Below are 25,706 nucleotides of genomic sequence, written 5' to 3' on the forward strand. Positions count from 1 at the left end.
TAATTAAGCATGATACTGAAGGTTTTGGGCCAAACGTGACTGGTATTTGGAACTGTTCATAATTCCCTACACCTTGACTAAAGCCCCAGTTCCAGCTGAAGAAAAGCAATACCAAAGCATGATACTGCCACCACCATTCTTCACTGTGAGGATGGTGTTCTTTTGATGATGTGAAGTGTTGTTTTTCCACCAATTGCACCTTTTAGAACTGTGGCCAAAAAGTTAATCTTTGGTCACATCAGACTATAACACGTTTTCCCACATACTTTTGGGAAACGTGTATTGTTTTGCAAAATTTAGCTGGGCCTGGATTTTTTTCTGTGTAGGAAATTCTTGCAACCCTGCCCCATAATCCAGACATATGGAGAATATGGGAGATTATCACATGTAGTACACAACCAGTACTTGCCATAAATTCCTACAGCTCCTTCAGTTTTGCTGTAGGTCTCTTGGCAGCCTCCCTGACCAATTTTTGTCTTGTCTTTTCAACAATTTTGGAGGGAAGTCCAGTTCTTTGCAGTGTCACTGTTGTCCCATATTTTCTCCACTTTTTGATGACTGTCTTCACTGTGTTCCATGGTATAGCCAGTGCTGTGGAAATTTTTTTATACCCGTCTCCTGACTGATACCTTTCAACACTAAGATCCCTTTGATGCTTTTTAAGCTCTCTGTGGAAACACAGCTTTTGCTGTAGCAGGCAACAGAGTAAATGTCAGGAAAATAGGTTCATAGGTTCATAGCTGTGTACTAGGCTAATGACCCTGGTGCCTTTACAAGCCTAACCCATAGAAGTGCCCTGGCATTGTACTGCCTGACATTAGTTCCCAGTGCCTCTATCAAGTAGAGACACTGGAGTGATCCCTGGGGTGAACTTTCTATTTCCCATCCACTCAACAAGATTTCTTTTGAAGAGGGCCAGTGAGGTGCTCTGCTTGACATGTATGGGAAGTCTAATCCAGAGCATGGGCAGTCTCTGGGTTATGAACCTGTCTCTCCAGCATGTTCTGTTGACTGGTCTAATGATGGAAGAGTAGAGTGAAATGATGACCTCTTTCTTCCTAGATGCAAAACCCTTGGTGACTTGGTAATGAGATGTGCTACATAAAAGGACTTTCTGACCTTAGTGGCAATGTGGTGGTCAAAGGAAATGTTGCTGTCAACCTGTGTCCCCAGATCTCTCATAATACCTTCAGTGCTCAGTGGGCTCCCATCAGTGTGGTAATTAGTGAGAACTGAGTTTTTCCCAAAGGGGATGCTGACGCATTTTTTGGCATTAAGCTTAAGGCCGTGGTTTTGACACCAGTCATTGGTCTCAGCAAGGCATTTCTGTAGGATGTCTGCATCACTTGGGGAGTTATCAGTGGCTCCCAGCTTGTAGTTGTCTATTTACTTGGTCATCCAGAGTCCCTCCATGTTGGCCTGGACTTCTGAGAAGTAGATGCCAAACAGGAGAGGACCCAGGACTGACCCTGTGGGACTCCACTCGTGACTGGTCATCAGTCTGACTTGCAGTCCTTTACTTTTACACTGAGGGTTCTATCTGTGAGCCAATTTGCAACCCACCTAATGATATAGGGTGTGATGCCTAGTTTGGTGAATTTATCAGTAATTCCTGAGTGAGGAATAGTATGAACTGCCTTACCCTCATTCACAGCTCTGGTGACTGACTCAAAAAAGTCAACCAGGATGAGCAGGCATAATCTATCTTTCACAAAACCAAATTTCATGGGATTCCCTATATCCTTGTTAATTAGGTCCATGATGATGTGCTCCATAGCCTTACATATCAGACTCATCAGGCTAATGGGGAGATAATTTCCAGGGTCTGTAGTCTCTCCTCCTTTATGGAGAGGGATGACTGCAGCAGTGTGCCATTCTGTAGGGACAAAGCCTGAGATGAGGCTGTGAGTGAAGAGGGAACACAGATGTGGTGCCAGTTCACTTTGTAATTCATGTAAAACACAGCCAGGGATATTGCTGGGACCCATGGAAGCTGTATTCTTGGCCTTGGACAATGCAGGTTTAACCTGTGCTTCAGTAATGCTGGGTGCCTGGCATTCTTCCGGTATTGAGATTGGTCCTTTAGGAGGGGAGATGGGGTAAAGTTGGCACTGAATCGTTTGGCCAGTATGTTGGCAATATATGTTAGCTCAGTATAGGAGGTATCATTGTTCAGTAACTCAGAGCAAATCTGGGTATTGATGTGGAGATTATTGATATAACTATAGAAGGCTTTGTGGTTGTTTTTAGTGTCTGTCGTAATTCTGCCTTCATAGCTGATTTGAAGCTTTTCATGAGGTAAATCAACTTTTTGTTGAGGCTAAGAAGGGAATTTTTCCAGTCTTGGGACATCACTTTTTTCTGCAACAGTTTCTTCCTTTGGTTGTAGAGTTTATTAATGGCAGGGGACCAACAGATTGGCTTCCTTTTTTTTTGGAGGAGAGCATCTTGGTTCTATTGGGTATGGCTAGTTCCATGCATTTATGTACATGTTTGTACAGTGCATTGGTGTAGGATTCGGCAGTTATGCAGCTATTTTTCATTGGCATGGGTGCCATGAAGTTAGCTACCTCTGTTTTTAGAAGTCCAAGGTCAGCTTTGGATAAGTTTTTCATGGTGGATAACTTTGCGGGGCTGTGGATGAGATGTGGATTTCCAAGGTGATTAGTTTGTAGTCAGATCTAACCAGGGAGGAAATGACTATTGGTATAGAGGAAAGAGTTGCTCATGTTAGTAATAACCATGTCAAGGATGTTGCTTCCTCTAGTGGGGGTACAAATGAGCTGGTCCAGGGCATTAGAACTGATGAATTCCAGGATGTACAGGGCCAGTGCATTGGTGTATGAGTAGTTTTCCCAGTTGATGTAGGGGTAGTTGAAGTCATTTAGTACGAGAGTGTTGGGTTGGACTCTAATAGTTGCCAGGGTGCTTAGGAATGTGGAGTAAGAGTCTTGGGACATGGTTAGGGACCTATAGCAGATTATGACCTGAATTGCCGTTTTACCCAATGTTAGTTGCACCTGGAGTATCTCAGATGCGTTATGTTGGGCTATTAGTCTGTAGGTGTGCATATCCTTTATGAATATGGAGACACCACTGCCTTTGGAGCTTCGTTCCATGGTCTGGGATTGAAAGGTGTGAAATGAGTTATAACCTGGTAGCGCAGGGGTGCTTTCTGCTGCTTTAAAACACATTTCTATTACAGCACAAATGTTGATGTTCTCCATTTTGAGGAGTGCTTTGAGCAAGTGCACCTTGAAATTTAGACTTCTAGCATTGAGCAGCATGACCCTCAGATTGCATCTATTTATAGTTGTTATGGTGGTAATTTGGTCTTTGGAACAAAGCCTATAAAAGGCACTATAGGGGTGGCAAGAGCTTTAGCCACTACCCGGAAAACCAGGGGTGACGGATGCAGGCCATTTCTGGCAAAGCATTGAGGTTTGTCAATCATGTCATCCCAAGCAGACAGATACTGGATCCCCTTAGAATGACACCAGAAACTTAGCCAATTGTTGAAGTCAATCATTTTCTGTTTGTACTGCAGTATCATTCTGGGCAACAGTAGGATGCTGCTTAGGGCTAGTATCATACCTGCCTGGGCCACCTAATCTGAGAGCTCCACCATGTCTCTTTTCATGTAGTTCAGGTAGGTGTGTCTCAGGTCATTCACACCCACATGGACAGTGAAAGAGTCATACTTGTACTTGCTGTGGAGTGACCTGAGTGCGTGTGTTATGTGTCAGATTCTGGCACCTGGTAGACAGCTGACTGTTACCATCTCCTTATTCAACCTATTGAGTGGGACATCAGTGTGAATCACTATTGAGTCAACTATGATTATTGTATTGGGCAAGCTGTTTTCCCTTAGGGGCTGAGGGGCACACTGTGTAGGTGAATTATGTGTCTTGTGGTTTGTGCTGTGTTGTGGTGGTCAAGTGCATTTCTGCCTTGCAGGTCTCTGCTGTTAGGCTAGATTTCTATTGAGAGTCTCCACAAAGGTGGATGTGCGGTTTGTGTTTTTATGAGAGGGCTGTGATGGTGGGTGTTCTGGAGGGCTATGTGTTCCATGTGGTGTGGTGCAGGTGTTGACCTTCTCCTCTTGATCAGCTATTCTGGTCTTGGCTGGAGAGTGCATGGATTCCAATTTGAAGATATAAGTGCATCTCTCACAAGTCTGAGTGTTGGAGGTAAGAGGAGAGGATTGTCTGTGTACATGAGGCAGTTGCTACACTGCCTCAAAATGCCCAAGTTCATCAGGTTAATAGGAGAAAGCACAGGGAACTGATCTTTAGACATGCCAAGAGGGATGGTTATCATTGCTAAGTACTGGAGCTGTTTCCTTATAGGATGTCTAGTACCGATAGCACTTTTGTGTGCTACAATAATTGCTACAAAAAGCTTGATGAAGTGCTAGGTGATTAAGCTAATTAAAGTGCAAGAGAGAAGAGAACTAGCAAGATCTAAAGGAAAAATTGAAGAGGATTTAAAGTATTTTAAATTGTTGCCCAGAATGATACTGCAGTACAAACAGAAAATGATTGACTTCAACAATTGACTAAGTTTCTGGTGTCATTCTAAGGAGATCCAGTATCTGTCTGCTTGGGATGACATGATTGACAGAACTCAATGCTTTGCCAGAGAAGGCCTGCATCTGTCAGCCCTGGGTTTCTGGGTAGTGGCACTGGTAATAGTTTACCCCTGCTTAGCGGTGCTGCACGGCATGCAAACCCACGCAAACACGCACTTTTAAACCAGAATGTTGGAAGGGAGAGAAAAACTGCCTAAACTGCCAATAAACTACAGTTTCAGAGCCAGAAGCCACTCCTCTTGTGGCAGATAGGCTACTTAGTGCTCACCACTCCTACTGATAAGCTGGAAGGCTTTCCTCCAACACAGAAAGGTCTGGGGAACTCAGAAACTTACAAAACAGTCCTCGATACAGCAAATCTGTATCTGGACTACTCTAGTAACAGGAAAGGCAGGAAACAAGCTTAGAACTTTTTTTTATTTGTGTTTTTGCAGAAAAAAAACAGTTAAAACAGTAATAAAATTACTTTAAATGCAGTAGTAGCTAGCACACTTGAGTGTGTAGCAATATTAAAGCAAATACAGTAAAATGAAAAAACAACTCGTATCAAGTGCCGAAAGCAGTATAATTGGAAAAATCAAAAAGTCACTCTTTCTCCTTTCTGTTGTTCTTGTAGTCTGCAGGATGCCAAAACAGGATGAGTGGAGCTTAAACAAGTGCAAACCCGCATAAACATGGGCTTTTAATCCAAAAAGTTAAAAGGGATAGAAAAACTGCTAAACGGCCAGTAAACTACAATTTCAGATCCTGAAACCACTCCTCTTGTGGTAGATTGGCTACCTAGTGCTTACCACTCTTACTGATAAGCCGGAAGGCTTCCTTCTAACACAGAAAGGTCTGCGGAACTCAGAAGCTTACAAAACAGTCCTGGATACAACAAATCTGTGTCGGGACTACTCTAGTAACAGGAAAGGTGGAAAACAAGTTTAGAACTTTTATTTTCAGAAAAAAATCCTACTAGGGCAGCTGAACTTTATTTGGGGTTAATCAGAGTCTCTTTAATTCATGGCAGGTGTGTACCCAAGAAGACTGAATGCTGTAATTAAATCAAAAGGTGCTTCAACAAAGTATTAGTTTAAGGGTGTGCACACTTATGCAATCAGATTATCGTACGTTTTTTATTTTTTCTCCTAGCAGATTTTTTTGCTTTTAAATTGAATTGTAGGGGTTATAGGTCACATTAAAGGTGGGCAAAGTTTTAAAATGATTTATTGCGGTATCTTTTTTTATATCACAAAAACTGGCATTTTAACAGTGGTGTGTACACTTTTTATATCCACTGTAAACAAAATTACTTCTGATTTTATTGTGCCTTTGGAGAAAGGAAGCTTTTTACTTTGACAACAATCTTCATTCATGAAAGTTATTTTTGTAGCTTTCTGCTTCACTACCATGATGTACGGTAAATCTGTTTGGCCAATATATTTATGGCAGTGTTATACACCACCTCTTGAAGGATAGCTTCACAAATGGAATTTTCTATCAGCAAACGTTTAGATAACAGAACAGCCCTGGATCCTTTTGCTCAATTTGCAACATGACTACCCAACATTCTCACACATGCATAACCATTATTGTTTATGGATGCTCATTTACTTGTATCACATAGCCTCTTTTCAGGGGAAACTTACTCTTTTCAAGATGTGCCATGAGATCTTTTGCACCAACAGCTCAGGCAGATGGGGCCTCAGTTTAATTTTTCTTGCTGTATTGAAGTGTCAATAATCCATCTACATGTAGTAGAAGTAGAACCTGCAACCTTCAGCACCAAAGGCACCTGTGCAACCTGCTGTGCTACTGCTACATCTGTATAAAAATGTGTTGATTCAGTTATTTGTGTTATGTGTATGTCTGCCACTTGAATATAATATGACATAAATATATATATATATATATATATATATATATATATACACACACACACACACACACACACACACACACACACACACACACACACACACACACACAGATTTCTATATCTTTAACTGTCTCTCTGTTTCCTTTTTCAGAATATTACTATCATGATTATGAGACTGAATATTACCTTGAATATGGATATAAATATAAACACAAATACAATTATATAACTATAAACATCGTCCGTCTGGGATTTGGTTTCATTGTTCTCCTCATACTGGTTATTTTTATAGTAGTGTCAAGATGTAGATAGACAAATACAGCTCTTTAACATCATCTGTCATGAAGAAATGTTTTTTTCATAATCGTGTTTCTAAATAAGAGGATGTTCTTACTAACCTTTTGAATGAAATGACTGACTGACAAGTGACAGACAGCCAAAGGTATTAGACTAGTTATAACAATAAAAATCCTAGGTTGTATGCAGATGATTACAACCTGTTGCAGTCTTGTAAAGTAGCTGTTTGTCTTACATGTTGTTGTGTCACTGTGATGTACATTATACTGAAAACACACTGCTGTATTATGTCGACAGAAATGTCTACCATAAAAGTTGCTTACTGGCATCATGTATCTATCTGCAGAGAAGAAGCAAAGAAAGACATTATATTGTTTGCATCTTTTGTCACAAAGTACAGCAAGGGAAAATAATTAAAAATATATTCTAATGTTGCTTTTAATGTTTGATAGCTGTGTACGATAACAATGGTCTGTTCTACTATACTGACATGGAAGTTACTGGATAAGAACCATGTATATTAACTTTACAATATATTTGGCTTTGTTTCTGTCCCATCAATACCTAAACAGGTATTCAGGCAGAGGTGCAGCAGAGTTGAAAAGATAGATCTAAGTTCTTCACAGAAATGACAGAGAACTGCATTATGATGGAACTCATGATATACAACATTAAAAAAAAGAAAAAGAAACATTGCAGTGTGGAGGATGTGATGCTTACTTCCTAAATTATGTTACGCACTTAGTTCACTTAATAAAAATCGAACTGTAAAATATAACTGTAAAAGATATGCTACACAATAATCAAACAGAAAATTGTAGGTAGTCCACAGCTGAGTTAAAATGGAATATTCTTTATTAAAACACACAAACAAGCGATCTTAGCTGAGTATAATGAAAAGCATCAGAAACATTCCTTATATATATAATCAGGCTTTTTGGACCAAGGGAGTAGTTACACAGGGTGGTTCTCTTAAGAGCAATAAAAGCATTAAAATCATTCCTTTAGCCAAGTCCCCCTTCCCCTTATCACCATAGTGTAATCAGAGACTGTGCTACCTAAAACTGAATCTAGAAAGCTAGAGACAAATTACAATCTAAGACCAGTTTATTAACACGTTGTTTAGGCTAACCAACTAATAAAAACTTGATTAATTAAGAAACAAACTAACTAAAAAATAACTGACTAACAAAAAGATCTACCAATAGACATCTACCAGAATAAATTTTAATAAATGTACTTTTAACAAAGATCACTTTCATAACAAATAAATACTTCATCAGGTTTGTGTGTCAAAAACAAATCATAATATGAATGAACGTGTATAAACATACAACTAAAAACCTAAGTAGGATGAAAAAACATAAAAATAATTGCTAAGCTGGAAATACAGTGATAAATCTTAAAAAATCACTAAGCCCATGGGGATCTGTTAAAGTGTGGCATCTAACTAAGAAAACAATTAGTCTGAGAGTGTAAGACTGCACTCAAGAGTAAATGCAACCTTTAAAATAGAAAAAAAGAAAAGGACTAGGCCCATACACATTGTGCGCACTATCAGACTCTGACTGACTAAAAGGAAAACATGTACCAAAAGTGTTCAGTTTAAAATCTAAAGTAGCATTTAGGGCAGTGCAGTGGTGCAGCGGTTAACATTGTTGCCTCACAGCAAGAGGTAAACCGGTTCGATTCTCGGCTGGGGTGCCTTCTGTGTGGAGTTTGCATGTTCTCCCTGTGTTCATGTGGGTTTCCTCTGGGTACTCCGGTTTCCTCCCACATTCCAAAAGACATGCATATGGAGCATTTCTCCCCGGGCCTCTGCTGAAAACAGGCTCTGTGGAACCTAGTTGGACTTTCCTGGTCAACAAATGATAAATAAAAAATAAATAAATTTAATGATTAATGTATACCTGAGCTACCTAATGTATGTCCTTCATAACATTGTAAGTTAGTGGTTAATAAAGTAAACCGTGGTTGATATTTGTTTTTAAATAAAATATAAGCAAGTAATGTCAACATTAATCAGTCCCATATCAGTCTTTTAAACAGTGAGGCAGTTTTCTGAGTTTTAGTATGCTTTTTATGGAGCAGTAATAATTAATGCTTGGTTTTCTAAAAGTGTTCAGTTTAAGCTGCCACAGTAGTTCACATTTTTCTAAAAGATTAGGGATGTCTTCTTTTGGTTCCAAAAGGTCCCCGTCCCTAATCTTTTAGAAAAACATGTTTGTGACTGCTTCTGTTACTATATTCAGTACTTCTAGTACAGATTGATTAGACTTTGATTTCCATTTTCTAGTAATTGATTTTTGGCAGACACCATACTTAGGCTAATAAAGGCCTTACTGTGTCTAGGCAAGTCTGATTCTGTATCATAGGTTCATATGTGTTTACTAGGCTAACAACCACAAGGGCTTTTTTAAGCATAGCCATGCATCCCAAATCTCTGACAACTTCTGACACTCTTGTTATGTGTAAGCATGGGCTTGGGAGATAAGCCATTTACAGGTTACCTGTTTGTATCAGAGACATAGTATGAAAACCAGGGATGAATTTCCAGTTTCCCATCAAATTGTCCAAGGTCACTTGAATTGGATTAGGGAGGAACTCTGCTTCACATGGATGGGGAGCCTGTTCCCTAGACAGAGTAGTCTCTGTGATACATACCTATCTCTCCAGCAGGTCCTGTTTATATCACAGGTAAGGTTTAAATCTTTAGAATGGGTAATTCTGGTACTGTTTGTTTTGTGGATATGCAGGAGGTCCATCAGAGTGGAGTCTGACAATGCCCTGTATGACAGGCATAGACCTCTCCTCAAAGCCTGTAGGAGACAGAATACAGGGATAGGGCCTTGAGGTGGTCTGCAGTGGACATATCACTAACACCCTGTATTCTTTTAGTGAGGAACATCTGTGGATGTTCCACTTGTTGAATATGCTGGTTAGGTACATACCAAAGGGGGCATTGTACTCAATGACAGGTCTGATAAATACAGAATACAGTGGAACAATGACTTCCCTGGACTTAGCTGCCATCATAGCTCAGAAAAATAATTTCCCTTGTTACATCAATCCACTCACCCAGTATCTCCGAAAGTGCATCTTACAGAGAATCCTTAGAGTCTGCCAACTCATTGTATTCCCAGAAAATATGTTCCCAATTACCTCTTTCTTCCCTATCACACCTGCAACATTTGCTGTCTACTGTAGGAAAAAAAATCTCTGCAGTCTACTTCAGGTATAAAAATATCTTTGTAAACATTTCTAAGCAAAAAATCTAAATCTTCTAGATTTTGCTGCAAATGTGGGAGACAGTGGGATAAGAACTCTTGGCTAACATCAAAGATTTAAGTAATGCTAATTTCAGGAAACCATACACTGTCTCAGGAATGGCGTATGTTACCATCATGATATTAGAAACCCAAAACATTTGGAGAAATTAAAAAAGGCTGTCCATTGAAAAGGCACATGAACTGGCAATGACTCTGTGCAGGGGAAATTAGCCCTATGGAAGAAACAGAAGCGAATAACATTCACAAGATTAAATCTACCAGCTGCTGTGTGCAAAGTGATATAGACTTCCAACATCTGTTTTTCTTTCCTGTGTATGTATCATCCAAACACCCATGAGTCCATAGTAATAGCTGAAATGATTTATTTATTTGGTTAAATCTGTTCATGAGCATAATGCAGTGAGACTCTGGGGACCTGTTTCAGGTCAGTGTGGGTGCATAATAAACTGTAAGATAAATAGATAATATTTATCTACCATACTCTACCAGATATAGTTGCAGTCTCTGAGACCCGGCTAAACCCCACATTCCCGACTCTGAAATCCTACCCTCTGGGTACCAAGCACTAAGACAAGACCGCCAAAATAAGAAAGGAGGAGGAGTAGCCTTAACTTACTCTAGTCTACTCTCCATCACTCCCTACCCAAATCCCATTCCTCAATTCAATAATGCTGAACTAGTCATATGAATACTCAAAATGAATGACCATAAAAACATTTGTGTTATGGCCCTCTACATTCCCCCTGGAAACAACAGCAATACACTTGAAGAAATACTTCTATGGGCCACAACCAATATTACACTTGAGACATACACTTTAGGAGATGTGAACATTGACTGGAACAAAATCAATTCCAAAACTGCCTCCATTTCTATCAATCTATTTAACTTCACACAACTTATATGTGACATCACCAGACCCAACAAAAAGAATCCCACAGGGACCACTCTTGACTGGATGCTTGCCTCCCACCCAAATAAAATCTCACAGTCAGGCACCTTACCAAACTCCATGAGTGACCATTTGCCAGCCTTCATCCATAGAGAAACCCCCTCCACTCCTCATCTTCACCAATACATCCATACTTGAAACCTCACTAACTTTAACCCCACAACTTTTTCCTACTCCCTCAAACTCACAAATTGGGACAGCCTAAAAACTCTTCCTCTAGATAATGCTGTAGACGTCTTTAACTCTACCTTCTTAAATACCCTGAACTCCCAAGCCCCACCTAGAACAAAACGTATAAAACCCAACTCTGCCCCATGGCTAACTAAAGAAACAAAAACTCTTATGCAACAAAGAGACAAGGCCTGGAAACTTTATCACCACAATAAAGACCCTGACTCCCTTCTGAAGCTAAAAAAAACAAATAATAAAAGATAAAAAATCCTACTATACCAAACTCCAGGCTAACCATTCCAAAAACCCCAAACAGTTCTGGAACTCCATCAACTCTCTTTTAAACCCAGGTACCAAACAAAACCTTTGCCCAAACACCAGCAAAATAGATCTAGAAATAGCCACTCTATTCAACTCCTTCTTTACGAACTCTATAGCAGAACTCATCAAGACCTTCCCAAATAACGACCCATCCACCACCCTCAAAACCTCCTCCCTAACCTCTATCAAACCTACCATCCCCCGCAATCCTCCTTCATTTAAACTCAAACCCATATTCACTGCTTACATAAAAAAAGTCTCTCCATACTCAAGCCATGTTCCAATACCCCTGACTATATCCCCCACTATTCCTAAAACTTGCAGCTTATGGTATCACAGTCCCTATCAGCATTCTCATTAATAAATCCATTCAGGAATTGGAGTTTAACAATTGGCTAAAATTTTGGTGTCATTCAAAGGGGATCCAGTGTCTGTCAGCCTGGGATGACATGCTCGACAAGCCACGTTGCTTCGCTAGGGACGGCTTGCACCTGTCACCACTGGGCTTTTGGATATTGGCAAAGGCTCTTGCCACCCCCATAGTGCCTTTTTTAGGCAAGGCTCAAAAGTCAAACCCATCCCCATAGACAGCACAAGGAACAAGAAACTAAGGGTAATGCTGCTAAATGCCAGAAGTCTTAACCTCAAGATGCACGCACTTGAAGCTCTCCTCAGTATGGAGAACATCGATATCTGTGCAGTGACAGAAACCTGGTTCAAGGCTCCAGAGAGCACTCCAGCACTACCAGGCTATACCTCATATTATGCTTTTTGGCCCCAAAACCCAGACCGAACCACAAAAGGAGGGGGAGTTTCCATATTTATCAAGGATAGCCACACCTCCAGGTTAGTGGCATTGCATGAAGTATCGGACACCATCCATGTGCAACTAACAGTGGGCAAGACTGCTTTTCAGTTTATAGCATCCTACAGACCACCCTCTCAAAGTCAGGAATCCCACTCGGCTTTCCTGAAAACATTGGAGAACATGAAGATCTCTCCGAACACCATTATATTGGGTGACTTCAACTACCCAAACATTGACTGGGAGCACTACTTAAGCCCCAGCACCTTAGCCCAAAGGTTCCTGGAAATTATAAACTCAAATGCTATGGAACAACTAATCACCACTCCCACAAGAGGGGACAACATACTAGACCTGATCATTACCAACATAGGGACTCTATGCTCCACACCAGAAGTATATCCCTCATTGGTAAGATCAGACCATAAATTAATTTCACTGGATGTCCACATCCCAACCCCAACCCCAGCCCAGAAAACCACAGTGAAAAACTTCTCAAAAGCTAACTTCTCACTACTCAAAACCGAAGTGGAATCCTTCAAGGCCCCAGGGCCAGTGGAAACTACGACCCAAACTGCAGAATCCTATATAAACGCATTCTACTGACATCTCCAGGAATGCATGGATCATGCTATCCCAAACAAGACCAAGACCCAATCATCCAAAGGCAGGCATCCAGTCTGGTGGACCCCTGACATAAATAAACTGTACAACAGAAGGAGGAAGCTACTACATGATAGAGCAAAATACCTAATAGGGAAGGCATCTCTGATCAGTACTAGCAAAAAATTATGATCCCTCATAAAATCCTCCAAGGCCAGCTTCGAGAGAAAAATTGCACAGGACACCAAAGACAATCATAAGGCTTTTTTCAGTTATGTTAGAAACCTGGGATGCAACTCCCAGACTTGTTCTGAGTTGATTCTAAACGACAAAAAATGCACTGAACCCACAGACATCGCCAATATCCTGGCAGACAGGTTCAGTGCAAACTTCTCCACCCCCCCCCCCCCAAAAGAGCAAGTATCTATCCCAGCAGATGGCTACCTCCCAAACATCTCAGATGCTCAGGTGAAGGCTGCCCTCTCCAAAGCAAAAAACACTGCTTCCATGGGACCAGATGGTATCCCAGGTTGCATCCTACATGAACTCCAAGAGGAACTAATCCCTCAAATAAAACAGCTATACAATCTCAGCCTCACTACAGGATATGTGCCCACAGAATGGTGTACAGCAACAGTGGTCCCACTCCACAAAGGTGGAGCCTCTACGGACCCTGGAAACTATCGCCCCATAAGCCTGACTAGCTTAGTCTGCAAGGCTATGGAGAGGATCATCATGGAGCTCATAAACAAAGACATTGGGGACCTACAGACACTAGATCCTACCCAGTTCAGCTTTGTCAAGGGCAGATCCTGCCTTTTGAACCTGGTTGACTTCTTTGAAACAGTCACCAAAGCCATAGATGAAGGGAAGGTAGTCCACACAGCCTATCTGGACCTTGCAAAGGCATTTCACACAATACCCCACTCGGGCATCATAGATAAGCTATCCAGCTTAAATATAAACCCCTATGTCACAAGATGGGTCACAAACTGGCTCAAAGACAGAACACACAGAGTGAGAGTTGCTGGAGCCATGTCAGACTCAAAACTGGTCACAAGTGGCGTCCCACAGGGTTCTGTCCTGGGACCACTCTTGTTCGGTATATACTTTTCCGAGGTACAGGCAAACGTGGGAGGACTATGGCTCACCAAGTTCGCAGATGACTGCAAACTGGGTGCCATAATCAACTCTCCAGCTGACACAAACATCCTTCAAAAAGGTCTCACAGAGACAGATAACTGGTGCCAGTGCCATGGTTTAAAGCTAAATACCAAAAAATGTATAGTCATACCCTTTGGCAAAAACAATGTGCCGACAAATTACCACATAGGCGGAAACCCATTAAGTACAGAGAAAGTTATTAGGGACCTGGGGACCCAAGTTGATAGCAATCTCTCTTTTTGAAAACACATTGCCAAAGTGGTTAGAAAGACCTTCTACATAGCCCACCTCATCACAAAGGGTTTCACATGTAGATCGAGAGGTAATCGTGCCCCTTTATTCCTCCCTCATCAGGCCCATCATAGAATACAATGCCCCTTTTGGGATGTACCTTACCTGACACCTGCAGCAATTAGAAAGACCCCAAAAGTATCTCACCAAGAGGATCAAGGGTCTCAAACAGATGCCATATGCTGCTCGGTTAAAAAAAACTCCAGCTCTACTCAGTTGCATACCGCCTGCTTGAGGCGATCTATGCCTGACATACAAAGCTATGTCAAATCCAGAATTAATGGACATGCTCCACCTCAGTAAATCTAAATCCCTTAGAGCCACATGCTCGAGGGACTTGAACCTCAGCACAGAAATAAATAGAACTTGCTGGAGGGACAGGTTCATAACCCAGAGGCTCCCTTCGTTCTGGAATAGAATTCCAGTTCATGTGAGGCAGAGCACCTCACTGAATCTCTTCAAGAAGAATCTCGATAGGTGGATGGGGGATCGTAGGTTTGTCCCAGGGATTACTCCCGTGTCACTATTAGACAGAGGCACAGTAAACTAAACCTTAAAAAGGGCACAGTATACTCAAATCAAGGGGTGGCGTAAGCCATACAGAATCGGGCTAGGCTTATAATTGCCCCAGGGCATATAGCCTAGTATGAACCTATGAACCTATGTACCCAAACTATGGCACTCTGCCTTTATCCTTCCCCTCAACAAAGGAGGCAAAAATAACAACTTCTCAAACTTCCGACCTATAGCCATTCTATCCCCAATCTCAAAAATTCTTGAAAAATGCATCCACCTCCAGCTCATGCCTTTTCTTACCAATAATCAACTGTTCACCCCTACTCAGCATGGTTTCTGCCCTGGCCACAGTACTATAACTGCTCTTCTCTCTTACCTAGACATAGTAAACCATGCCCGAGACTCTGCAGAAATTGTATCTACAGCCCTCCTCGATCTCTCCAAAGCATTTGACACAGTTTCCCACTCCCACCTCCTTAAACACCTCTCTAACCTTAATCTATCTCAAAACACCCTAACCTGATTCAGTAGCTATCTCAGTGACAGATCTCAGGCTGTCAAGTGGCAAACTGGCACCTCAACCTTCCTTCCCACCCCAACCGGGGTTCCCTAAGGATCCATACTTGGTCCAATGCTCTTTAATATATTCATTAATGATTTCATGTCGCAATCCCAAACACTAAGATAGTACAATACGCAGATGACTCAACCCTAGTCTGCTCCGCTTCTAACCTACCACAGCTCCAAACACTAAGTCAAATCGCCTTCTCAACTACAGAGAACTGGATGCTTCAAAATTACCTCTCACTAAATGCATTGCCAACAAATCTAAGATACTACATTTCACTCCCTCTAAATCCCTCACTATCAACAAAAACTCTTTCAAAATTATTAGCCATACTAACTCATCCATAGAAGTTGTTTCATCTGCTAAACTTCTTGGGGTTACTATTGATGAACACCTAAGATTCGATACTCATATTCAGTTAAATATTAAGAAAACACATCAAAAACTTGGTATGTTGTACAGAAACTCCAACTTTCTTTCACCATCTACAAGACAAACACTCGCCACTACCTACTTACTGCCATCACTCTTGTATGGTGCTCCTCTTCTAACTAAACTATCTTCCTCTATCACTTCCAAACTAGAAATCTGTTACAGCAAAATCTCTAAATCCAAATACACCTCCCACCACTGTTTATCTGTCCACCAGCTTCCGTGGCTAGAACTTCCCATCCTCCTTATCTACCTCCAACTCACTTCAGCCCACAAACTAATTTTTAAACCCACCAGTTGCCCAGCTCTAACATCTTACCAACATACACCCCTCACAGAACTCTAAGATCTGCCCACCAAAATCTACTTTCTGTATACAAACCAAACCATCCCACCAGCCAACTTCTCCTATTATTTTCCCTAGCAAAAAAAAAAATGGAATTCTCTCCCTCCCACTCTAAGAACCTCAGAAAACCTTGAACACTTCAAAACTCAGCTCCATTTCCACTTCACCCAAAATTGGAACTGCAGTTGCACTCAACCCACCTAGCCCACTAAGCCCCTACCACTAGTTAATCTACCCCATACTGACTACCTAAAACAGTAGCCTCACTTTGAATATAACATTACGTAGCATTCTTTATCTTAAATGTATATATTGTAAATAGCTTTCCAACTGTCCTCCTTCTCCTTTCTGGGGAAGATTCTCTCTATTGGCAATTCTTAAACTTTGATCCTATTAACTAAATTATCCTCACTTCTCATCCTGAATGAGGATGTATACACTTCTTATCCAGAATGGGGATGTATACACCCCATCTTCTCTAGTTCTTTTCTGTCTGTCTCATCTCGATACTTTATAAATAATGTACTTTCCACCTACATTCACCCCTCTATGCAATTTTGTGTTTACAAATGTCATTCTATAACTACATTCTAATGAATAACTACAGACAAAGGAATAACAACTGTTATTTTGCAACCTTCCTCTCATCATCTACCTGGAACTGCGGTGGTGGTGCTGCGGTAGTGCTGTCACCTGACAGTAAGACATTGTCCTGTTCGATTTTCAGCTAGAACGTCTTCTGTCTGGAGACATGTGTGAATGGGCGTACCTTCATCGAAGGTTGTGCGTCAGGGCTGGCAACTCGGCACATAAAAATCTACTGCCAATCATTAGTGGACCGGAGTTCCGTTGTGGCGACCCCTAACCGGGAAAAGCCAAAAGACACAACAACTCTCATCATCTACCTCCTCAGTGCAACGAATCATCTGTCTCAACTTGTCCCAATCCTAACACAATTGTATGTATGAATATAACGTACAAATGTATGTATGAATATAACGTACAAATGTATGTATGAATATAACGTACAAATGTATGTATGAATATAACGTACAAATGTATGTATGCAATACATGCTGCCATTTTCTGACTGTACCCTAATATGTTTTACTATGTAATATAACTTTTTGCTTTTGTCACTGTGTATTATAGATATGTGATAATATTTTATTGCTTATTGTTACTGTGTTTTTGGAGCTTTTCCCACCGGGCCTCCACTGAAAACAGGTTCCCTGAGCCCAGTGGACCTCCCCGGTCATCAAACTGGAAATAAATAAATAAATAATAAATACATTTATTTATTTTATTTTTTATTTTATTTTATTTTACATTTGTTAACCGGGATGGGCCAACTGAATAGATGTCCATTTTCAGCAGAGTCCCGGGGAGAAAAGCTCCAAGTTACATATACATATTACAAATACTAGTAACATTGCACTTAGGTTACAGGCATTACAAAATACTAGTCAAATAAATTACAGACATACAGACAGATTACAGTCATAGTAATACAAACATTCATGAGGCCTGAGGCTTACACTTCAATCCAAGTAGTTGGTATTGATAACATATTACCTTTGGGATTAAGGTAATTTATTTACACTATCAGTACATTGAATAGCTTTTGTGAAGGTTATCCCTGGTTAGATGAAGAGGGACGGACAGGTAAGGGCATTTATTAAAGGCGAGGTGGAGGGATATGTGGGGTACTAGTTGGGGTTGGTACAGGGACATATCCAGTCTGATTTGAAGTGGTTTTTAAGTTTGTTTTTGAATATCTTTGGTGAATACTCTAGGGTAAGGTCAGCTGGTAGTGAGTTCCTGATTTTACTGACTGAGTTGGCGAAGAGGGAGTCGCCAGCAGCATGGTTGGATTTGATTGCAAGTACTAGGAGTTTGGTGGATGAGCAGAGTGTTTGATTGCTGCTGTAAGGGCAGATTATGTTTCTTAGGGCTGGAGTAATTTCCGGATGGTGGAGCATTTTATGGGCAACTATGAGCTGGTTGAGCTGTAGGAGGTGGGGTAGTTCCAGCCAGCCCAAAGATTTAGGTTCTGGCAGTGGTGGGTTCGGTAGGGTGTGCCAGTTGCAAATCTGGCAATGTGGTTGTAACATGATGACAATTTATTAAGATCAGTTTTGCTCAGGTGGGAGAAGAGAGGGGAGGCATAAAGAAGGGTAGATAGAAGATGGGAGCAGGCGATTGCAATTCTAGCCTGTGGGGCTAAGGAATGATTTGAGCCTATAGAGACTACCACATTTTTTATTGATCATTTTTACAGTTTGATTGATATGAACATCAAACCCGAGGTTGTTGTTGATCATGACACCCAACAGTTTAGTTTGGGTTGCTGGGGAGATGATGGTGCCATTATTAGCTGTTATGTTGAACAGTGGTGAGGTAGCCCTATACATTGGGGTAAAGAGAAGTAACTTAGTTTTGTTGGGATTTAGTATTAGACATTGGTTTAGTAGCCATTTTTCAACCTTGTTGAAGGTGCTTTGCGTTATTGTGGTATGATTTGCTGGGCTGGTGGCAGAGCAGATCAAGGTCGAGCCATCTGCATATTGAATGCTGGTAGCCTCTGGAATGACTGTGCTAAGTTCATTTATAAAGATGAAGAAAAGAAGGGGACCTAGTACTGAGCCCTGTGGGACTCCAAGTCTGATGGGGAGGTGTGAGGAGAGTTTACCCTGCCACAGTACTGCCTGTTGCCTGCCTTGTAGGTAGGAATAAAACCATTGGAGAGCCTGTTTGTTTAAGTTGTAGGCCTCCAAGCTGTTCATTAACATTTTGTGATTCAACATATCAAAGGCCTTGGATAGGTGTAGAAAGAGAGCGGAGGTCAGTATGTCATTGTTGCGGTTGTGGTTTATAGTGTTTGTGAAAGAGAGGAGGGCTGATGTAGTGCTGTGATTAGGCCTAAAGCCATGTTGCGAGTTGGATAGTAGTTTGTTCTGTGTGAGATATTTCATGAGGTGAATATGAACACACTTCTCCTTGATCTTAGCTAGTTTTGACAAAATAGCTATGGGCCTGTAGTTAGACAGTTCGGTGGAACTGCCCCCTTGTGAAGAGCTATGACAAGTGAGATTTTCCATATGTCAGGGATGATGGCTTCTGATATGGTTTGGTTGATAATGACAGAGATTGGGTATGCAATTGCATCTGCAGCCCTTTGTAAGTAGTCAGCTGGGAGGAGGTCAGCAGCCAGGGTGGTGGGTCTTAGTTTCCTAAGTAGGGTCTTAATGAGTTGACTGGAGACTGGTTGGAGACTGAAGGGAGTTATGGCTTTGGTATTTGTTACGTTTTGATTAGAACCAGTGGGTGTGAGTTGGCTTGCTAAAGTTTGGATGGTTTCAGTGAAGAAGGTGTTAAAGGAGTTGGCAATGTCTTCTGGGGGTTTTGATTGGTGGCAGAGGGGTTTGGGGTGATGGTTTGTCCTGGGTGGAGGAGTCTGTTTACTCCTGCCCAGAATTTCTGAGGTTTATATTGGTGTACTTGCTGTAGGCAGTAGTAGTAGTTCTTTTTATCTATAGTTATGGATTTTTTTCACATCATTTCTTAGTTGCCTAAATAAGAGTTGGTCAGGTTGGGTTTTAGTTGTCCGGTAGGTGGCCCATGCTTTATTTCTTAGTGCAATTTTGGTCCTAGTATCTTTAGTGAGGCAAGGTGCAGCATTGACCTTGGTTCTACTAGCCAGACTAGGGGCATGAAGGTCAAGAATAGCCAGGAATTTGGCATTGAAGTAAGTGACAGCTTCACCTAGGGGGAGGTTTTTTAGGGCAGACCAGTTGCATGCCTTTAGTTCGTTGTTAAACTTTTGGAGATCAAAGTTTTTGTTGCTTCTTATAGTTCTATAGGTGGGTTGTTGATAGTCGTTAACCTTAAGCTTGAGTACATATGTGAGGCAGTGATCCCTTTGCTTCTTATAGTTCTATAGGTGGGTTGGTGACAGTCGTTAATCTTAAGCTTGAGTACATATGTGAGGCAGTGATCCCTTTGCTTCTTATAGTTCTATAGGTGGGTTGGTGACAGTCATTAATCTTAAGCTTGAGTACATATGTGAGGCAGTGATCCCTTTGCTTCTTATAGTTCTATAGGTGGGTTGGTGACAGTCGTTAATCTTAAGCTTGAGCACATATATGAGGCAGTGATCCCTTTGCTTCTTATAATTCTACAGGTGGGTTGGTGACAGTCATTAATCTTAAGCTAGAGTACATATGTGAGGCAGTGATCCCTTTGCTTCTTATAGTTCTATAGGTGGGTTGGTGACAGTCATTAATCTTAAGCTTGAGTACATATGTGAGGCAGTGATCCCTTTGCTTCTTATAATTCTATAGGTGGGTTGGTGACAGTCATTAATCTTAAGCTAGAGTACATATGTGAGGCAGTGATCCCTTTGCTTCTTATAGTTCTATAGGTGGGTTGGTGACAGTCATTAATCTTAAGCTTGAGTACATATGTGAGGCAGTGATCCCTTTGCTTCTTATAGTTCTATAGGTGGGGTTGGTGACAGTCGTTAATCTTAAGCTAGAGTACATATGTGAGACAGTGATCCCTTTGCTTCTTATAGTTCTATAGGTGGGTTGGTGACAGTCGTTAATCTTAAGCTTGAGTACATATGTGAGGCAGTGATCCCTTTGCTTCTTGTAGTACTATAGATGGGTTGGTGACAGTCGTTAATCTTAAGCTTGAGTACATATGTGAGGCAGTGATCCCTTTGCTTCTTGTAGTTCTATAGGTGGGTTGGTGACAGTCGTTAATCTTAAGCTTGACTACATATGTGAGGCAGTGATCCCTTTGCTTCTTGTAGTTCTATAGGTGGGTTGGTGACAGTCATTAATCTTAAGCTTGAGTACATATGTGAGGCAGTGATCCCTTTGCTTCTTGTAGTTCTATAGGTGGGTTGGTGACAGTCATTAATCTTAAGCTTGAGTACATATGTGAGGCAGTGATCCCTTTGCTTCTTGTAGTTCTATAGGTGGGTTGATGACAGTCGTTAATCTTAATCTTGAGTATATATGTGAGGCAGTGATCACTCAGATCATCTGGTAAGGTGCCTGCCGTATAGAGATGTGGGGAGTTGTTGATGAGTATCCAATCCAGGATACTGGCTTTTTGTGATTTACCTAGCCTAGTGGTTATGGTTATGGTTTGGGTAAATCCATGGAGGTTTACATGGGTTGTTGAGGATTGAGAGGAACAGACATACCAGCCAGTGTTGAAATCCCCAAGGATAATGGTTACCTGTGGCTGGTTGTTATTGAGCCAGGTTAAGAACTCTTCAAGGGTGCCTGTGTTCTTCCCTGGGGTAATGTAGACACAGACAGTGTTTATGCTTTTTTGGTTGTTAATATGTAGCTTTGCAATAATAGTATCAGCGTTATTAAATAGGGGTGGTTGTAGGGTGTCTATGGTGACAGATAAGGTGGACTTATAGAGTATTGCCACTCCTCCCCCCCTTTTTGGGTACAATCAAGTCTATGCATGTTGTACCCTGGCAGCAGGACTTCATTGTCCTTAGTGGCAGGTTTTAGCCATGTTTCTGTGAGGCAGAGTATATCAGGTGAATATACTGCCAGGAGGGCATGGAGGTTCTGGATTTTTTTTTATTAATGCTCCTGATGTTTAGATGGCAGGCCAGAAAAGAGTCTGGGGGGTCTATGTGAGGGGTCTATATTGGTAGGGTAATTGGTGGAGAGATTAGGGGCAGTAGTAGGGGTAAGACCAGGGTTTGGGTGGATGTCACCATTCATAGTGGGGTTATTTTTTATCCTAGCTATGAGTTTGCAGATTCTGAGTAGAGTACTGTAATAGTACCTTGGTTTTTGGCCTGATAGTGACATAATTGGATGGGATTGGTGAGCTAAGAATTTGGGAAGGGAGAATTTGAGCAGTATTGTGTGTAAGTGAAGGAGTTGAGGTCCTGAATCTAGGGTAGTGGAAGCCAAGGTATGCCTTGTTCTCATGGGATGAGAGAAGATATGGGATGAGTAGCAGGGATGGTAGAAAGGTTAGCAATAAAAGTGTGGGGATAGACATAGTGGTTAGATTGAGATTTGGTACTAGTATGGGAGTAGAGGGGGAGGGTGACAAGTGGTGGCAGGTGGAGTTGGTTGAGGTTGGAGTATTGGTTGTTGCTGATTGGTTGTAGAGGAGTTGGGTGTGGCTAGATAGATATAAGTTAAACAATAGTAGGGGTGGGTGGGATTAGGGGCAGGGTAGAGCGGGCCTTAACCAATTTTCCAATTTGCCATTGATTGGAGGTTACAAGGTAGGTGTACTATTACTTTCAATAGGCATTTTAGGCAAGTTTAAATTTGCAGTAATTACTGTTTTTTGCAGGAGGGTTAGCTGGAGGATAGTCACCAGATGAACTTAAAATGACTGAGGGTTTTTTATGGTTAAGGTTAGCTGTACTGCAACAGTTTTCTAATGGGGCTTTTGAGGGGAATTTTCAGTGCTGGACCCAGCTACAGTTCACTTACAAAGCCATTCATTAAGAGTTAGGGTTGTTAACCTTATAGTTTTTCAGTGCAGGACTGGGAGATCTGCATTCCGCGTGCTTCACTACACATAATTTTAATTTCCTTACACTTAGGGAGCTTGTTAGGAGCTGTTACCAGGGGAGCGACCTGTGGGGATAGATTTGTAAAATTTACCAGCAGGCTGCAGTGTTTCAAGTAGACAGTTTCCATTCCTGTAAATAGTTAGCGTCCCCTTATATATATAGTCACATGTCAGTAGACAGTTCTAATGGTAAACGTATTGCCATACAGCATGCACTCCTATATATATCTACAAATACATTCTACCACAATTCGTTAACAGGAATTATATGCAGACTGTAGGTATTCCAGGTTTCAGCATTCTATACTGCTACCTGTGAACTGTACTTATCCCGTGTAATCTTATATAACAGCATGGTGGTTTAAATAGTAGAGTACAATCCAAATGCTGTCATTATCTTTTCACTAGTCTGTAGCAGACTTATTTTAACAAATACAGAGCCATGAGGTAGTTTAAGCAGGTGAGTTCAAGCCAAACGCTGACGTTATCTGTATGCTAGTCTGTAATACACTTATTCTAACAAACAAAGAACCATGAGGTGATTTAAACAGTAGAGTACAAGCCAAATGCTTTCAATGTCTTTCACTAGTGTGTACCACTCTTATTTTGTCAAATTAAGAGCATTTGTTGTACAAACATATATATATCTTGTAAGTATTCAACTACAGCAAAGCTCTATCCATTACTCTAACACTGTTTTTCTCGGCCTCTAATATCATTTTTTTGACAAAAGTCTGTGGCAACAGTAATTTCAGAAATCAAGCAACATGAGGAGAAATATACAGTTATAAGATATTTGCAAACCGTGTTAGCAACAGTCGACTGGCTAGGTCCTGGGGCACTGGAGTTTTTAAAAAAGCGGTTAGTGTGGGAAGGATATGTAACCTCGGTTCAGTGTGAGGGGGCTTAACCAGTTTTCCAATTTGCCAGTGATTGGAGGTTACAAGGTAGGTGTACTATTACTTTCAATAGGACTTTTAGGCAAGTTTAAATTTGCTTTAATTACTATTTTTTGAAGGAGGGTTAGATGGGGGATAATCACTAGATGAACTTAAAACACTAGCGACGGAGGGTTTTTTATGGTTAAGGTTGGCTATATTGCAGCAGTTTTCTAATGGGGCTTTTGAGGGTATTTCCAGTGCTGGACCCAGCTACAGTTCGCTTACAAAGCCATTCATTAAGAGTTAGGGTTATTAACCTTATAGTTTTTCAGTGCAGGGCTATATAAGTATCACAAGCAATAAGCACAACAGCATAGAAAACATAATAGGCATGAAACACTGAAAAAAAGTACTTGATGTGTTAGTCTAGGTTAGAAAAGAGAATGCATTTATTGCTGCTGCCAGTTTCCTGTTTAATCTAGTTGTTGTTGTTGCTGTGTCTTTCAGCTTTTTTCCGGTTAGGGGTCGCCACAGCGGAACTCCGGTCCGCTCAAGATTGGCAGTAGATTTTTACGTGCCGAGTTGCCAACCCTGACGCACAACCTTCAACGAAGGTACGCCCATTCATGCATGTCTCCACACAGAAGACACGCTAGCTGAGAATCGAACAGGACAATGTCTTACTGTAAGGGGACAACGCTACCGCAGCACCACCACCGCAGTCTTCCTGTTTAATCTAGTGCTATATTTTATTCATACACATATGGTTGTAATTTTGATTACACCTTCACTTTTTCTTTCAAACTCTCTGACCCTCTCCAGTGCAAAACCTTTCACATCTTATTTTGTAACTGAGAGATTTGTGAAAAAGAGGTTCTGCACATATATTTTTGAAGGTACTTAATCTGAAACTTGATTACGAGACAAAACAATTCAGAAAATAATATTTTTGATATCAGAAAAAATACTGTAATTAAAAACTGACAGGGGCTCATAATACAAACAAATTATTCACTTGCCTAATGTCTGTATACATACATACATGCACACACAGATATTTTATATATTTTTGTATTGAATGCTCATTTAATTGAAACTACAAACAATTCATTGAAATACATTTCACTGAAAACTCATTTCAATGAATCACAATTCATACAAAACATTCCACACAACAAATAGGCCATACAAAGCATTCCTAACTTATATGCAAGACTGCTCTGCAAATTGTAGCATATTACAGGCCACCCTCACAAACTCAGGAACCTCACATGGCCTTCCTGAAAACACTAGAGGGGATAAATGTATCACCAAACACCATCATACTAGGTGACTTCAATTACCCTAATATAGACTGGGAACACTACTCAAGCCCAAACACCCTAGCCCAAAAGTTCCTGGAATTCATAAACTCAAATGCCATGGAACAACTAGTCACCATCCCCACAAGAGGAGAAAACATACTTGATCTCATCATCACGAACATGGGAGCACAATGTTCAACACCGAAGTATACCCTCACTGGTGAGATCAGATCACAATTAATCTCGCTGGAGGTCCTCATCCCACCCCCACCTGAAATAAAAAGACCACAGTAAAGAACCTCCCGAATGCCGACTTCACACTTCTAAAGACTAGTGTGGTCTCCTTTAAGGCCCCCGAGCCGGCGGAAAACAGTACTCAAGCCGCTGAATCACTTACAAATGCCTTCTACCAGCACCTGCAGGACTGCATGGATAAGGCAATCCCAAGCAAAACAAAGACTCTTTGTACCAAAGGCAAGCGTCCAGTCTGGTGGACCCCAGCCATAAACAAACTCTACAACAAAGGAGGAAGCTACTACAAGATAGAGCAAAATCCTTAAAAGGTAAGACACCCTTGAACACTACAAGTAAAACTAAGAGCTCTCATAAAATCATCCAAAGCAAATTTTGAGAGAAAATAGCTAAAGACTCAAAAGACAATCATAAGGCCTTCTTTAGCTATGTTAGAAACCTGGGAGGAAACTCCCAGATATGCTCAGAACTAGTTCAAAATGATGTGA

The 25,706-nt window shown here is 41.1% G+C and overlaps 1 protein-coding gene across 1 annotated transcript in view; it reads left to right on the top strand.

The window, feature by feature from the left end:
- LOC122815350 overlaps nucleotides 1-6,764 on the top strand; it is a 174,510-nt gene extending 167,746 nt beyond the window's left edge. The window contains exon 4 of the mRNA XM_044087797.1: nucleotides 6,604-6,764. Coding sequence (XP_043943732.1) covers nucleotides 6,604-6,764 — 161 coding nt within the window. The remainder of the gene's footprint in view (nucleotides 1-6,603) is intronic.
- The last annotated feature ends 18,942 nt before the right edge of the window (nucleotides 6,765-25,706 follow it).

Source organism: Protopterus annectens, chromosome 1.part1 (genome assembly GCF_019279795.1).
Source record: "Protopterus annectens isolate FY-2018-M chromosome 1.part1, PAN1.0, whole genome shotgun sequence".
Taxonomy (NCBI): domain Eukaryota; kingdom Metazoa; phylum Chordata; order Ceratodontiformes; family Protopteridae; genus Protopterus; species Protopterus annectens.